Source organism: Elephas maximus, chromosome 26, assembly GCF_024166365.1.
Source record: "Elephas maximus indicus isolate mEleMax1 chromosome 26, mEleMax1 primary haplotype, whole genome shotgun sequence".
In the NCBI taxonomy this organism is placed as follows: Eukaryota; Metazoa; Chordata; class Mammalia; order Proboscidea; family Elephantidae; genus Elephas; species Elephas maximus.
Window position 1 is genome coordinate 7317437 of NC_064844.1, and position 15319 is coordinate 7332755.

Sequence of the window (15319 nt, forward strand, 5' to 3'; positions counted from 1 at the left end):
CCATCACGAATCAAACACGGTATTCCCGAAAGTTCTCCCTGCACAGTCCTTATGTTGGTGTTTTCTAAAACTATCAACTGTTGAATAAAGGGGCTCTTCGCTAGTGACTCTTATCTGGGGAATAGGCAGCGTATTAAAAATGAAATGCGCTTCTTACGCAGAAAATATTTCACTTCCGGGTACTTCTTCATTTGCCCAAGATGGGTGTTAGCAGCAGCCACAGAATCAGCTGCTCTGGGTTTCCTCATCTCCTCCTAGAGCATCTGGCAGGGCCGCCCTACCCCCCCACCCCAAACGTGGTTTGAAGGGGCACCTTCAGGGCGGAAGATTTCTAAGTTCACTTAACTTCTTAGTCTTTCTTCTCTAAAACTAATAAGCCCAGAGGAGGTGTGAGCTCTCTGAAATGCCAGTACTAGGTTTCTGGGTGCTTAGCTTGATACCTAGAAATATGTATGAAATACCCAGAGTCCACATACTTGTGTTTCTGACTTATAGCTCTTATTATACATTGCCAAATTGTTTGCTAGAATTATTGAGTCAATTTTCAATGCCACAAAAAATATGAGTATATTGGATTCGCCATAATCCTGTAAACACTTAGGTTTCATTATTTTTATTTATTTTTGCTATTGTCTTACTACCGTTCTAAAGCATACTTACTAAGATAATTTTTATACTAAGTATACATGTGTCTATCGGCTAGCAAAGTCAATTTTGGGGAAAGTGTAGTTCGGCCAGTTAAGAGTGGAACTATAAAAAAAATAAAGCAGAAGAAATGCATTCACGTGGCCACATCTTTGGGACAGAACCACAACTGCATGCAGGTTACGGTTTCCTTTTAGATTTTACCGCTTTATCCAGACACATGGCACATCCACTGGAAACCTGCATGTTCACCAAACTTTGGCAAGTTTATTGGGTGTGTTAGGTGGGCTTCCACCTGGCAGGTCGTGTGCTGAGTAATCCTCTCTTCCCTGGTACTCGTGCCTTCTCCTACTCCCAGCCCCACCAGTTCAGCCTTGATTATTGCTAATTCAGTAACCACAGATGGTATTAGTAACTTCTAATGCCGGTAATAACAACTCACATTTGTCTAGTAGTTTACAGAGCGTGAGAATGTGCACACTACAAAAAAACCATCACCACAACCACCAGACTGCACCATGCTGCTTTGGCCAGAGAACAGATAAAGACAGTTTTCACCCAAACTTGGTTTATAATGTGAAGTTCTAGTAATAGTAAAACACAAGACAAAGTGCTTTAAGCAAAGCCTCACTCATTCATTCACAACATTATCTGAGTAGCATCTATCTCCACAGCTCTGTGGTATGTTCAGTGGGGACCAGAGAGATGGCTCTGCTGCCCAAGGAGCTGACTGGATGTGAAGGGCATATGAGAACTGGCCGCAGAAAACCACGCATGGGCTCGGGCAGGTGCCACAAGAGCAACAACAACAGCTGGCAAAGGGATGCAGAAGGGGCAGGTTATATCTGTCTGAAAACATGGAGAAAAAAACTTCCAGCATGGTCTTAAAGGATGGTAGAGTTTCAAAAGGCACATGGGCTCAGCATGAGCAAAGGAACACAGGCAAGAGAAGGACAGGGGCGCATACAAGCCTGATGGCTAGGCAGGTGTAAAGGAGCGTGAACAGGCTACTGGGTGAAAACAGGGCAAAGGAGGGGTGAGGCCAGATCATGGAAAGCTGTGAATACCCAACCGAGGGCTCCACCCCGAGCCAGCTAGTCAAGGCAGTCTGTGGTAACTATGCTGCCAGAAGACTCCAGAAGTGGGAAGGATGAACTGGACGGGAATGGGGATGGGATCAGAGACCAGCATTACTACCATGGCGCAGATGAGAGTGTGTGAGGGTTTGAACAGGGACAATGAGAGGGAAGGCCATCAGAGAGATAGGGGCTGTGGAGTCACAGGATTTAATGACTAATAATGTACACACTGCAATACTAAATGCTTAAATGGGATTTAGCAAAAAAAGAAAAAAAAATATATATATATATAAACCAAACCCATTGACCTGCCCCATAGGGTTTCTAAGAAGCAGCTGGTGGATTCTAACTAGTCAACTAGTGGCCTTCTGGTTAGCAGCCAAGCTCTTTAGCTACTGAGCCACCATGACCGTCTCTCTCTCTTTATATATATATATATATATATATATAAAATATATACACCCACCCCAAACCAAAAAAACCAAATCTGTTGCCATCGAATCAATACCGACTCACAGCAACCTTATAGGACAGAGGAAAGCTGTCCCACAGAGTTTCCAAGGAGTGGCTGGTGGATTCAAACTGTCACCCTTTTCGTCAGCAGCCAAGCTCTTAACCACTGTACCATCAGGGCTCGTATATACGTGTGTGTGTGTGTGTGTGTATATATAATCAGTTTTCTGTAGAAAGTTTAGAATTTTTTTCTACAGATCTAATTTCTACAATTGGGATTATTAAAAATTTCTAGGTAAAAATACCTATTTTGATAGGTCCTCATTCTCGAATTCTAGCTTAAAGAAACAGCCTTACTCGAAAGAAAATGATGTTCATTAGTTAGTATTTTTGTAGTACTGTTTTCCAATTTTAAATTAAGTTGACGGGAGCTTCAGTTCTATTTTTTCCAATATGAAATTTATTTCCAGAACACCAATGCTTCTGTAGAGTGTCCCTTTTCAGAGAATTTGCAGGCCTCCCTCCAGCTCCTTCTGTTTCAAATCAGAAGTGAGGCGCTCCTACTGGTTTGGGGAGATGAAATTGATGTTCTGAGTCACTGCCAGACATTTGCAACTAAGTCTTTCAACAGCGACAGCTGCTCTGGATTCAAATCACGGAAGCCAAGGGAGAGCACAGTGCGAGCTTGGGGTAATGGCTGGGAGAGGCGGAAAGAGGAGGACGAGGACGGGGGGTGAGTCATTCACATATACAATTGGCAGCCTAAGGAGATTACCTTATTACAAGCAGAACTCAACTAAATACGAGGATGTTAAAAACAAAAAACAAAAGTAAGACAACCTGCACAGAACGTGGAAAGCGCTATCAGTGACTGGTAAAAAGCTGTGGCTTACCTGAAAAATCCAGTGCACACACTCCTCTCTGGTGTTGGCCTTTCAACAGGGACAGACATTTTAGAGTTTGTGTGTCCCACACGTGGACAGCAGCATCTCTTCCAACCTTAAACAATACGATGAGCGTATTAACTACTTACGCATTATCATAAGGATGGTTTTGTTCCTTAGAGTCAAGTGCTGCTCAGACATCAAAAACAAAAAACAAAAAAACAAAACCCACTGCCACTGAGTCGATTCCAACTCATAACGACCCTATAGGACAGAGTAGAGCTGCCCCATAGGGTTTTCAAGGAGCTCAGACATGAAGACGTAGGTTATTTGGAGAGCGGGAAGAGCCCTTAGAAATCATCTAGTCCAGCCCCGTTATTTTCCAGATGAGAAACTGAGGCACAAAGAGTCATAAGTACCTCGTCCAGGCATCAAGGTGGGTGACAACAGAGCCTGACATGGCGCCTGGCTCCCAGCTAAGGAGCATTTAAGGCTCAAACAGCCACTGGGATTTGTTTTTGTTGGTTTTCTTCTAACTTTCCCTTCTCTACCTCTTCAACTCCACACAAGATTCCACTTGTCAGGCAAGGATCCACCTGTACGTTGTTATGGCTCCACCCACAGCATTCATCTCAATTATATCTGGCCCCAGTTCTCCCCATCTCCCCACAGGAAATGGCAATTTCATGGCTTGACTGTCAGTAAGGTGGATTCTTCTTGAGGGATATGAGCTTACGTCACACTAATTGCCAACAATAGGGAGAAATAATAATAATAAAGTGGTCTTCCTCACTTATAATACACAGGGGGGAAAAATAAAAACCCTGCTGGGTGTGATGGCTCTAAAAGGGAAATGGGACTTAAAGCTCTGTGCATAAGTGAGCAGAATCTGGCTAATCCCTGTCCTGCTCTGCGGGTGCCCAGCTCCCTCTGCAGTGGCTATAGGCTTGCTGGTTTGTCACTGGTTTGCCTTCACCGACTACAGTGCAGAGTGCAATATCTCCTCGGGGTGAATGCAGACAGTCTCTGATTTCTCTTTTGAAAGCAATGTTATTAAATAGAGAGTCTGCAATAGAATGTTATTAAATTGACATTGGCTGATTCTCTCATCATCATGAAATGACCCAGCATTCGCTGAATCTTCAGCTTCCTGCCCCCCTGCAGCTTTGTACCAAGTATTTTCCGAGTTTCTAATTTGTAAACTGGATTCAAAATTAAACCGTCTATCTCTTTGGCCAGGCCCCAGTCTTGTAGGAGAGGCACACACCTGCCCGGTGGCCACGTAGTCCTTCACGGGGTGGATGGTCAGGCTGAGAATGTCGTCGTCGTGGCCCAGGTAGAGCCTCTGGGTGTGCTGCTGCCTGTCGTACACCACGGCAGCCGCAGCGATGTGGTAGACCACTTCTCCGGCTTGCGTGTACAACAGGTTGTTTCGACAGTCGTAGCCTCTGTACCTGAAGCACAGGTCCAAGAAACATTTAGCAGTTAAATCAAGCGCCAAGGAGCGGTGCAGCTGTCAGAGGTAGAGCTAAGGCGCTGACGTGGAAGTAGACAAGTGGAACCCAAGGGTCCCTGTAGTCACCTCCATCTACAAAGGGGGCGTGAAGATTTCTGAGGGCTTGGCACACAGATAACTGATCATTTTAACAGAATCTGTTCCCAGATCCTTAGCTACCGCCTCGGGCTCCTTCTTAACACTGATCATCTGACAGGATGCCCGTGATGAGGTGCAGGTTTCTCTTTCCCACCCCTACCCGTTCACAACTGCCTTCCTCTGCAGGAAAGCATTCCTCTCGCCCCTCCAGAATCTCACTGGGGCATATTGCCCTGGGGTGTAGGGCCTTCCAGCAATGCCAAAACACAGGGACACATCAAAACACAAGTGCAGATGTTGAAAGTGAACAACTCTGACAACTGGGTAAGGAATTCTTTGCAACCCTGGTGATCTCCAATTCTCTGCTCTTAACAAAATTGACAAGAGACTTAATTGACTTGTCAGCTGATATTTCTCTAAATTTTTTTTAATGATCTATCAAAATCAAAATGTGAATTTTGGCTTATAATAATGTTGCTATGACAAAACAGCTTTCATTCTCACCTACATATCTATATCTATCTACATCTACATCTATACCTATATCTACATCTACATGTACATCTATATCTACATCTACATCTATACCTATATCTACACCTACATCTACATCTATACCTATATCTATATCTATTCAGATATATAAATTCACTGAAAAATTCCATCTTATTAAAATAATCTCCAATAAAATTTCCTATGTTGAATTATTTGTTCATCAGAATTTGTAATATACTTATATTGATTTGGTGAACTATCTACTACTAATAATTGTAACAATAATTAAAGCTAGAAAAAATTGTTAACATTTAGAGCACCACTGTCAATAGAAATATGTGAGGCATACAGGTAATTTAAATATTTCTATTGCCACATTTAAAAAGATAAAAGAAACAGATGAAAGTTATTTCAGTAACATTTTAACTCAATATATCTAAAATATTCTCATTTCAACATGTAATCAATACAAAACATTTTTAATGAGATATTTCCCATTCTTTTTTTCATACTAAGTCTTGGAAATCTGGTATCTATTTTACACTTCCAAAAAAACAACCAAACCGTTGCCATCACCCTATAAGATACAGTAGAACTACCCATAGGGTTTCCAAGGAGCAGCTGGTATATTCAAACTGCCGACCTTTTGGTTAGCAGCCAAGTGCTTAACCACCGTGCCACCAGGGCTCCAGCACATCTCAGTTCAGATTAACCACGTTTTAAGTGCTCAGTAGCCATGCTTGGCTGGTGGCTACTATATTGAACAGTAGAGTTAAGAGTCTTATGGTCATAGGAAAAAAATTTAAATTAAACTTAGGGACTTTTTTTTCTTACTGAAGCTATGATAGGATGAGCAATAAAAGACTACCAAACATAAAAATATTACATTAGGGTAAAATTTTGTGCAAGAAGTAGAATGGAACTAGAAGTTCAACGAGAAATATAAATGAAGTAAAATTTCTTACTGTTATAGAAGTGTTTGTTCATGTATTTTTTAAATGGATGAGAAAGAAAATCAAGTCTCTTTGACATTCAGGTTCCATTGGATCCATTTAAATGACTGATGTATTTATAATACACCAGATATCATATTCTTCACAAAGGTTTAAACTTATGGTGCAGAATTTTAGATGTCAACTTAAAATGTGCAAAGCTGTGTGTAATTTTGCAGAATTAAAAATTATTTTTGGGCGTATGTGAGATAATGTTTTCTTCATATTTGAAGAAAGTGTTATCCTAGTGTGGAGCCAGCAGAATAGAATAGGGGCTGGAGTTGGGGGGCAGAGGAAGAAAAGATGGTGGTGAGAAAGAGGTAAAGTAGCAAAGAGCACCATCAACACATCCATCATGGAAGTACATTACGTATGAAAAGTCTGGAGACAATCACATCGTTACGGCCACAGAACTCAACTGAGAAAACATGACAGAGAGTCACGTTAAAATATTAACCACAGTTAAGTGCACCCTGGAGAGAAGGACCAGACTGAAGGGAGGGGACTGAAGGGAGGAGGCCGCCTCAGCCTGGTCACAAGGCTGATGACCGGCTGGGCAGAGGCAGAGGGGAAGGTGTGCGAGGCACTGGGACAGGCCACCCACCCGTGGATGAACTGGAGCCTCAAGCTGTCCTCAGGAGCCTTTTCTCGTTTGACGAAGGGCACTGCCTGGTTTTTCTCTTTACTTTGCTGCTTTAGCTGAGGTAGATCTTCTTTGTAAACCTTAAAGTGTAACAAAAACATTTAGCTGAGACTCTTTTCTTCAGGTTTCAAAAACAACAATATCTTGGCATTCTCAGAAAATCTTAACTGCTTCAGTACAGTGTTTTTGAGAACATACGGCGTGGGGTCGAATTTTACTTTCTTCTAACGAGCAAACTAACATGAAATATCTTTTAAGTCAATAGGATTTAAAATAATTTTCTTCTTATTTTTATTTGCTTTTTTTTTTTTAGGTAATTTATATCCGGAAAATATGATGTTAAGTTGTTGGTGAGTAAGAAAGGAATTATCAATAAAAATACAAATAAAATATTTTGGTATAGTTTCATCTAAGGCAATAAATCTCTTGATGACTGATGTTTGCAATATGTGAGCCTCATGAATCATGAGAATTTTTTCTAGAATTGATCTTTGGAATTATTTTCTTTCACGGCCTCATGCGTTTTGACGGATCAGACTGAGCTATAGAGCAAAGGTCACTCTTGGTCTAACCTCTGACCTAAAATGTGATGCTGTCTAAGAGAACATTGTCTACAATTCAAATATACATAAAATCAGTCTGTTGTTGACCACATTTTTTATGCTCTACTATCAGGAAACATCAGTTTAACACATTTAAGATGAAATACAATTTACTAATAATTTCTTACCTTCTTGAAGGCATGTTTTAATTTGCTCAAACTATATTACTAAAAAAAAAATCATGAAACTTTATTATACTAAAGACTGTTTAGAATTTGACCAAATCTTTAAAAAAACAAAAAGTTCAGATATTTTATCACTACTTTGTCGACTACAGATGCAATGAACCCAGCTTTGGAAGATTATCATCCCCTTGAATTCAGGATGCTTCTGTCAGCTCATAAATGATTTACTTTACGGCATTGAATTCCAGCCTTGGCATTTCCACGGCTTATTTGAAGAAGTCTCAGAACCTCTGTGGGTCTCAATATTCTATCTGTAGAATTTTATTCCTGCTCAGGAATGACTCAGGAATATTGGGAACATAAATTTAATAATATATGTGACAGCTTTAGTAATTAAGGCATCCAGGAGAATACATAAATCGTGGGCATAGACTTCAGTAGAGTCATGCCTTTTCATTCTTTTATTAACAGCATTTTATTAAATAAAAACTTTCCAGTTGCAGAAAATTACGTTTTTTTCCCCTTATATTTTACATTCATTTTACTTATGCTTCATTTCCCCTTGATATCAGGTTATAAAATCATACGGTTAGTATAAACAGGGTATTTCCAAATTAATAATTTCAACTCATTCTCCTTCGTCATCGTATTACACAGTGTATTGTATCAGGGACACAGTCAAGCTGATCTCACCAGGAAGTTGACTCCAGTCCTCAGTTGGACTGCCTTGGTGCTAATCCAGTTCTCCAAATACTGATTCAATGAGTGGTGATTAGGGGCTGGAAAAAATATATATAATCCCTAAAAAGCAGTGACCTCAGTGCTTCTATACAGAGGCGAAGCCAAACAGCACAGAGCATGGGCTTTGGAGAGAAGCTCAGAACTGCATTCTTATTATAATATTACAGGTTATGTGGGCATGGGTAAGGTACTTCATTTCTTCGGGTTATTGTGGGGTTGAATTCAGTGTGTTTAAAGCCTAGGGTTGGGCCATAACAACAACAAAAAACCCAAACCCATTGCCAACCAGTAGATTCCGACTCATAGCAACCCTATAAGACAGAGTAGAACTGCTCCCTAGGGTGTCCAAGGAGCGGCTGGCAGATTCAAACTGTTGGCCTTTTGGTTAGCAGCTGAGCTCTTAACCACTGTATCACCAGGGCTCCCATAGAGACACTCAACACACAGCAGCTGCCACAGGCCTACACAGAAAGCTTGCAAAATAACAGTGATGGCCGATGTATCTGAAAAATGAAATCTTATTAACTCAGTGTCCTTGTACAGAATCTGCTCCACACACCTCTGTTAAACGACAAGGAAGAAAACAAGGGTCCTACGGTTTTCACCATAACCCAGCGATACGTGTCCAGATTCCCCTGAAAGACTACTCTTTTCTCGCACTCACTGCTTAGTGCTAAAGTAAAATGTCTATTTAAGAAAAAAAAAAGACCCAATTTGGATGTAATTGCCCAACTTTTCTGCTAGAGATGGTTTCTGACTGGAGAGAGAATGCCCATTGTATTTGGGCTTTTACTTTAAACGGAGAACGGTCGTCAAGAGTTCAGAGAGAAACCTGGATCGCAGCTCACAAGCAAACCACCACACGTCAGAGGTTATCAAGAAAGCATATGCTTTAATAATCTGAGAAAACGAAAAATCCTGTACTTACTTGTGTTTCTGCAAGGAAAAAAAAAATTCAGAAGTTGTAGGTGTTAAAAAAAAAAAAAAAACTAGGGAGACAAAAATCCCCCAATGGGCTCAGCTTTGAAATTCTTCCACTCTTTAAATTTCCAATGATAGGGTCAGGTAGATGCCTACTTTTTAACCTGCATTTAAAGGCAAGAACTAGGCAATTTTCCTTATTCTTGTCTTCTGCCTAAGTGCCAGCCGTTTGTCGTGCCATGTCTAAACCCACTCAGATATCGAGGCTGATGGGTTATGAGGCATTCGAATCGCCCCCGCTTACTGACCTGGCGATCATAATTGATTTGAGTTTCTTGCTCAATGTCGGAGTCCAGCTCGGGCACGTCCGACAAATCTGAGTCAGACTCTTCACTGTAGGAGTTGGTGCCGCCTTCTGCAGAAAGACAACCCACAAGAAAAAAGCAAGACTTCTGAGATGCTAAACAGTTAAAACTATCCTTTAAAGCATTTTCTGTCTTCTAGCCTAACTACACCATAGCTTTCATTTAACGTAGATTCTCAAAACCTCTTTAGTTAGATTTCGTGTTTTTGGTAACGCTCAGCCCACCTCTGACCCCCTATCAGGAGCATAAAGGACTAGGACAACTTTCCAGCAGACTGAAGTCCTGTCCACATTCCATTAGACAGTGAGCCCCTGGGTTTTAGCCCTTGGCTTTGGAAAATGTAAATAGGGCAGGTTTTACATAAGGGAAGTCTGGAGCAAAAGGAAATCCAACTATTCACTTCAGTGAAGATCCTCTTTTAAAATGTGGGCCTTTTAACATGCCCACCAAGTGCTGGTAATTGCCCAGGTCAAAACTTCTGCAGAATGCCTCCCAATAAAAACATTACTCATGCAGTTTTTCGTGTTATTACCTGATCACTCCTACTAACATCATAACGGATCTACATACAAAGATTAAAAAAGACTTGTCTGTAAACGGGAACGCATCAGCCCTGATCGTGGACCATTCTTTGAACCCCACTCTGGAGGCCACCTCCCTTTCAAAGGTTACCTTGTCACCCACAGCCTGACCAACAGACCCCCTGGCCCTTACAATTGTCCTAAGGAGGCTGAAATACACGCTTTTAGGTTATCTGCACAGGTATCCTTCACACAAACCTACGCCTTCAACTTGCATTCGGTTTAAGACAAGCCTTTAGAGAAACTATTCAAACGACCCATATTAGTCTCAAGAAACTTTCCTTTTTATTTTTTAAAACTCCTTCCCCCTCCCAGCCATCACCCCATGCTGTGTTTATGACAGGGATGAAATTTTCCCGAGCTGCCTTAACTCTTTATCTCCAGAACAGATGTTACAGCATTCTCTGGAATTCTTATTAAAAAATAGACAGATGTTGAAAGATCACTTTCGGTTTTACCCTGGGGTGTGGTTTCCGGCGTGCTGTTGGCGACACCTTCTGGAATAAATCTCCACTGGAACACCGAGTGGTCAGCCCCTCCTGTGCTTAGGACCCACTGAAAGTCGTGGGACCAGCGGACGTTTGTCACATGTGCGGAGTGGCCCACATACTTCCTAAATTTGGCTCCTGAAAAGATGTTTTTGAGAGGAATGTTACACAAAAAACAGAATTCATTCTCTTTCATTCCTATTCACACTGAGGAACAAAACCTTGAAATATACTAGAAAAGAATTGTCAGCCTTACCAGATGCATCCAAACCTCCCAAACTTATCTCCATTATTCCGGTATGGATTAAGCTAAAAATGCGTCTTAAATTTTAAGCGCCGTGGCTAAAGACGCATCTGAACCTGTTTCAGATAACACCTACTGCTTCGCTGATTCTGAAAATAAACACTAAAGAATGAGCATCTTACACATTCTTACTGAAATGAGCGATAAAACAGGCAGTCCCTTACAACCAAGAAATAGAAACTAATTCCGTGGGAAAAGAAAGGGTCACAGTGTTGATTGGGGCCATGTAGATGCAGAGTTGGGAGAATCATTATTTTTTCTCTTAAATCAGTTGCTTCACTCAGTGAGCACCACCCCCGGGTACTGAATGCAAGAAGGAAACTTAGTTGAAGTTATATTTGTGGTTGAACTGCACAGTAAACTCTTCAGCGTATGCTTGGCACATGGCAGCGTAAAGGTAGTCCTAGAGGCCAATCACTCCACAGTCTATGGCAGGTTTCAGGTGGCCAACAAAGCACCCGACGTCCCCTTCAAAAACACTTCTACCTCTTAAAGTCCCTCTAAATAAAGTCCCTTAATGGGGGGAAAGGCCATCTGTTCACCTATAAAAAACTCATTGCTGTTGAGTCGATTCCCACTCATAGCAACCCTACAGGATGTAGTAGAATTGCCCTGTAGGGTTTCCAAGGAGTGGCTGATGGATTTGAGCTGTGAACCTTTTGGTTAGCAGCCCACTATAAGATGTTTAAAATTCAAATATCCACTGGAGAGGTAACGATTTAAATTGATGTGAACGTGAAGGTGACTGCTACCTGTCTCTTTCCTGAGAGCATGTTCTGACCAGAGGAAGGGCCTTTTACATCAGGGCCTCCAAAAGGATTAGAGGAATGTTGCCACAGAAGGGAAGAGAAAGGCTTTAGGTCTCAGAAAGCAGCCTTGTCTATTTCAAAGAGTTGCCTAAATCAGGTTTTGTAATAAAATCAAACTGATTCCATCTAAGGGCAGTTGGAAATGCTCTATGATGATAATTCAATGATTGGAAAACCGGAAACCCAAACCCATTGCCATTGAGTCGATTCCAACTCAGAGTGACCCTATAGGACAGAGTAGAACTGCTCCATAGGGTTTCCAAGGAGCAGCCAGTAGATTCAAACTGCCTTTGGTTAGCAGCCAAGTTCTTAACCACTGCACCAACAGGGCTCCAATAATTGGAAAGCAAGTCATATTCTTCCCATATCTCTCTAGATATTAAAGTGCTGGGTTATCTTTTGCTGTCCCAACCTTGATACCCTTCCTGGAGATCATTTAACCTGCTCCTTTGTTGTTGTTAGGTCAAGTCACTTCTAACTTATAGAGACCCTACGTACAACAGAAGGAAACTGCCAGGTCCGGTGCCATCCTCACAACCGTTGCTATGCTTGATCCCATCTTTGCTACCACTGTGTCAATCTATCTCATTGAGAGTCTTCTCTTTCACAGATGCTCTACTTTACCAAGCATGATGTCTTTCTCCAGGGACTGGTTCCTCCTGATAACATGTCCAAAGTATGCAAGATGAATTCTTGCCATCCTGGCATTTAAGGAGCATTCTGGCAGTACTTCTTCCAAGACGGATTTGTTCGTTCTTCTGGTGGTCCATGGCATATTCAATATTCTTCCCTAACACCATAATTCAAAGGCATCAGTTCTTCTTCAGTCTTCCCTTTTCATTGCCCAGCTTTTACATGCATATGAAGCAATTGAAAATACCATGGCTTGTATCGGGCATACCTTACTCCTCAAGGGGACATCTTTGCTTTTTAACACTTTGAGGTTTTTTTGCAGCAGATTTTCCCAGTGCAATACACTATTTGGTTTCTTGACTGCTGCTTCCATGAGCATTGATTGTGCTTTTTTGTAATGGTTATAAATATGTCCACAAATTATGGTCTCACAGATATATCTGTGACTCAAAACAAATGTAACATGGCAGAAGTGAAGGTGTGTGACCTCCAAGAGAAGCCCATAGAAGGCATTGCAGATTTCTCCTTGTTCTCTCTCAGATTGCTTACTCTGGGGAAGCCGGCTGCCATGTCATAAGGACACTTACAGCAGCCTATGGAAAGGCTCTCAGGGCCAGGAATGGGGCTTCCTGCCAAGAGCCATGAGAGGCAGCCATCTTGGAAGTGGATCCTCTGGTTCAGTCTAGTCTTCAGATGGCTGTTGTTCTAGCTGACAACTTGACTGCAACCTCCTGAGAGAGCTTGAGCTGGAACCACTCAGTAAAGCTGCTCCTGAATCCCTGACCCCTAGAAACTGTGAAATGATAAATGTTTGTTGTGTTGAGCTGCTAACTTTGGGGGATAATTTGTTATGTAACAATGGATAACTCATACTTCCTTGCTAGGCTGGAACTGGAGCACTGGTGGTGCAGTGCTTAAGAGCTGTGGCTGCCAATCAAAAGGTTGGCTGTTCGGATCCACCAGCTGCTCCTTAAAAATCCTATGGGGCAATTCTACTCTGTCCTATAGGATCGCTATGAGTCAGAATCGACTCGACAGCAACGGGAGAGCAAGAGCCTGGAACTAGAACCTGCAAAAGCATTAACGCTATTAATATTTCCGCCTTCTCTCTCTTTGGTCTTTTCTCCTCACGTACTCTGCTCCAGGCACGCTGGCCTCTTTGCCATTCCTCTAATATGTCAGACGCTCTTCTGTCTCCAGGCTTTGCACTTGCTGTTCCCTCTGTCTGGTGCGCTCTCTCCTTGTATATCTGAACGTCCAACTCCCTGGTCTCCTTGATGTTTCTATCAAATGAAGCCCCATCAATGAGCCCCTCTTGGACCGCCACTGTGCTGCCTCGCCCCAGCACTGTCTACTCCCACCATTTGCTTTATTTCTTCACAGCCCTTCTCTCCATCAGGCTTGTTTATGTCTACTGTCTCCCTGGGTAGAACAAAAGCCCCATTAGGGCAGGAATTTGTGTTTGTTTTATTCATTGAACAACAACAAAAAAAATGAACAGCACTCAACAAATACTTATTGAATAAATGCAGAGCACATGGGTCACCTCACAGGCTCTCCCTAGATACCAAGTGACTTTACAAGGCCTTCAGGCCTCCACTGACCCTCTCTCTCAAAGTTTTACCTACTGTCGCTATGCCCATGATTGTCCAGTGTCCATCTCCAGCTCTGATTCTCCCTGGAGTGCTGACAGCCCATGTGCCAAGTCCTCTCAGATGTCTAATAGATGCCCCAAGCTTATCATGGACAAAACAGACTGAGGAGTTCCCCTTCCCCTTACTCTGCCCCCTCACCCCCATAAAACATGCACACATACTGACAAAACCTTTTCCTTTATCTTTTCCCTGTCCCTGTAAATGAAGTCACCATCCACCCCACTGCTCAAGCCAATACTTGAAGTCATCCTCATTTCCTTTCATTCTGTTATTCCTACATCCAATCCATCAAGCAAGACCTTCAAGTCTTCCTTGATACTGTTTCCCAAACCCAGCCCCCTCCCTTCATGTCTGTTCTTTTATTATTATTATTGTTGTACTTTAGATGAAGGTTTATAGAGCAAATTAGTGTCTCATTAAACAACACACGTATTGTTTTGTGACATTGGTTGCCAACCTCACGAAATGTCAATATTCTTTCCTTCTCAACCTTGGGTTTCCCATTGCCAGCTTTCCTGTCCCCTACTGCCTTCTAGTCCTTGCCCAGGGCTGGTATGCCCCTTTAGTCTTGTTTTGTTTTATGGGTCTGTCTAATCTTTGGCTGAAGGGTGAGCCTCAGGAGTGACTTTTCAGTACTGAGTTAAAAGGGTGTCCAGGGGCCATACTCTCGGGGTTTCTCTAGTCTCTTGTCAGATCAGTAAGTCTGGTCTTTTTGTGTGTGTGTGAGCTAGAGTTTTTTTCTACATTTTTATCCATCTCTCTCTGGGACCCTCAACTGTGATCTCTGTCAGAGTAGTTGTTGGTGGTAGCTGGGTACCACCTAGTTGTACTGAACTCAGTCTGGTGCAGGCTGTGGTAGCTGTGGTCCATTAGTCCTTTGGACTAATCTTTCCCTTGTTTCTTTGGCTTTCTTCATTCTCCCTTGCTCTAGACGGGCTGGGACCAGTGGAGTAATGTTCTTATCACCTTGGTCCCAGCCACACCACCTCTCACCTGGACTCTTCCAACAATCTATGAGAGTCCTCACCATCCCTTAGCCATTGCACAGCGTCCAAGTGTTCTTTTAAAAGTAATAATTAGTTACATCATCCTTCCAATTAAAACTCTCAATTGTTTTCCATTGCACTTGGAATCAAACCCAAACTTGTAGCAGTGGCTTACAAGGCCCTTCAGGACATGTTACTTGCCACCCTTGACGCAAGTCTCCCACTCGTTCACTACACTGTAGGCATGCTGGTCTCTCTGTTCCTGCACCGCATTAAGCTCATTCAAGCTATACTGAAGGTCAGCACTTTCTCCTCCAAGGTCCA

General features: G+C 42.3%; 1 protein-coding gene across 5 annotated transcripts in view; it reads right to left on the reverse strand.

Moving 5' to 3' along the window:
- EML6 (EMAP like 6) overlaps positions 1-15319 on the reverse strand; it is a 264701-nt gene that overhangs the window by 92987 nt on the left and 156395 nt on the right. For all 5 annotated transcript variants that reach the window (XM_049870655.1, XM_049870656.1, XM_049870657.1 and 2 more), the window contains exons 12-16: positions 10579-10746; positions 9483-9589; positions 6747-6865; positions 4329-4515; positions 3071-3176 (exon numbers count right to left, since the gene is read on the reverse strand). In XM_049870655.1, the coding sequence (XP_049726612.1) occupies positions 3071-3176; positions 4329-4515; positions 6747-6865; positions 9483-9589; positions 10579-10746 (687 nt within the window). The remainder of the gene's footprint in view (positions 1-3070; positions 3177-4328; positions 4516-6746; positions 6866-9482; positions 9590-10578; positions 10747-15319) is intronic.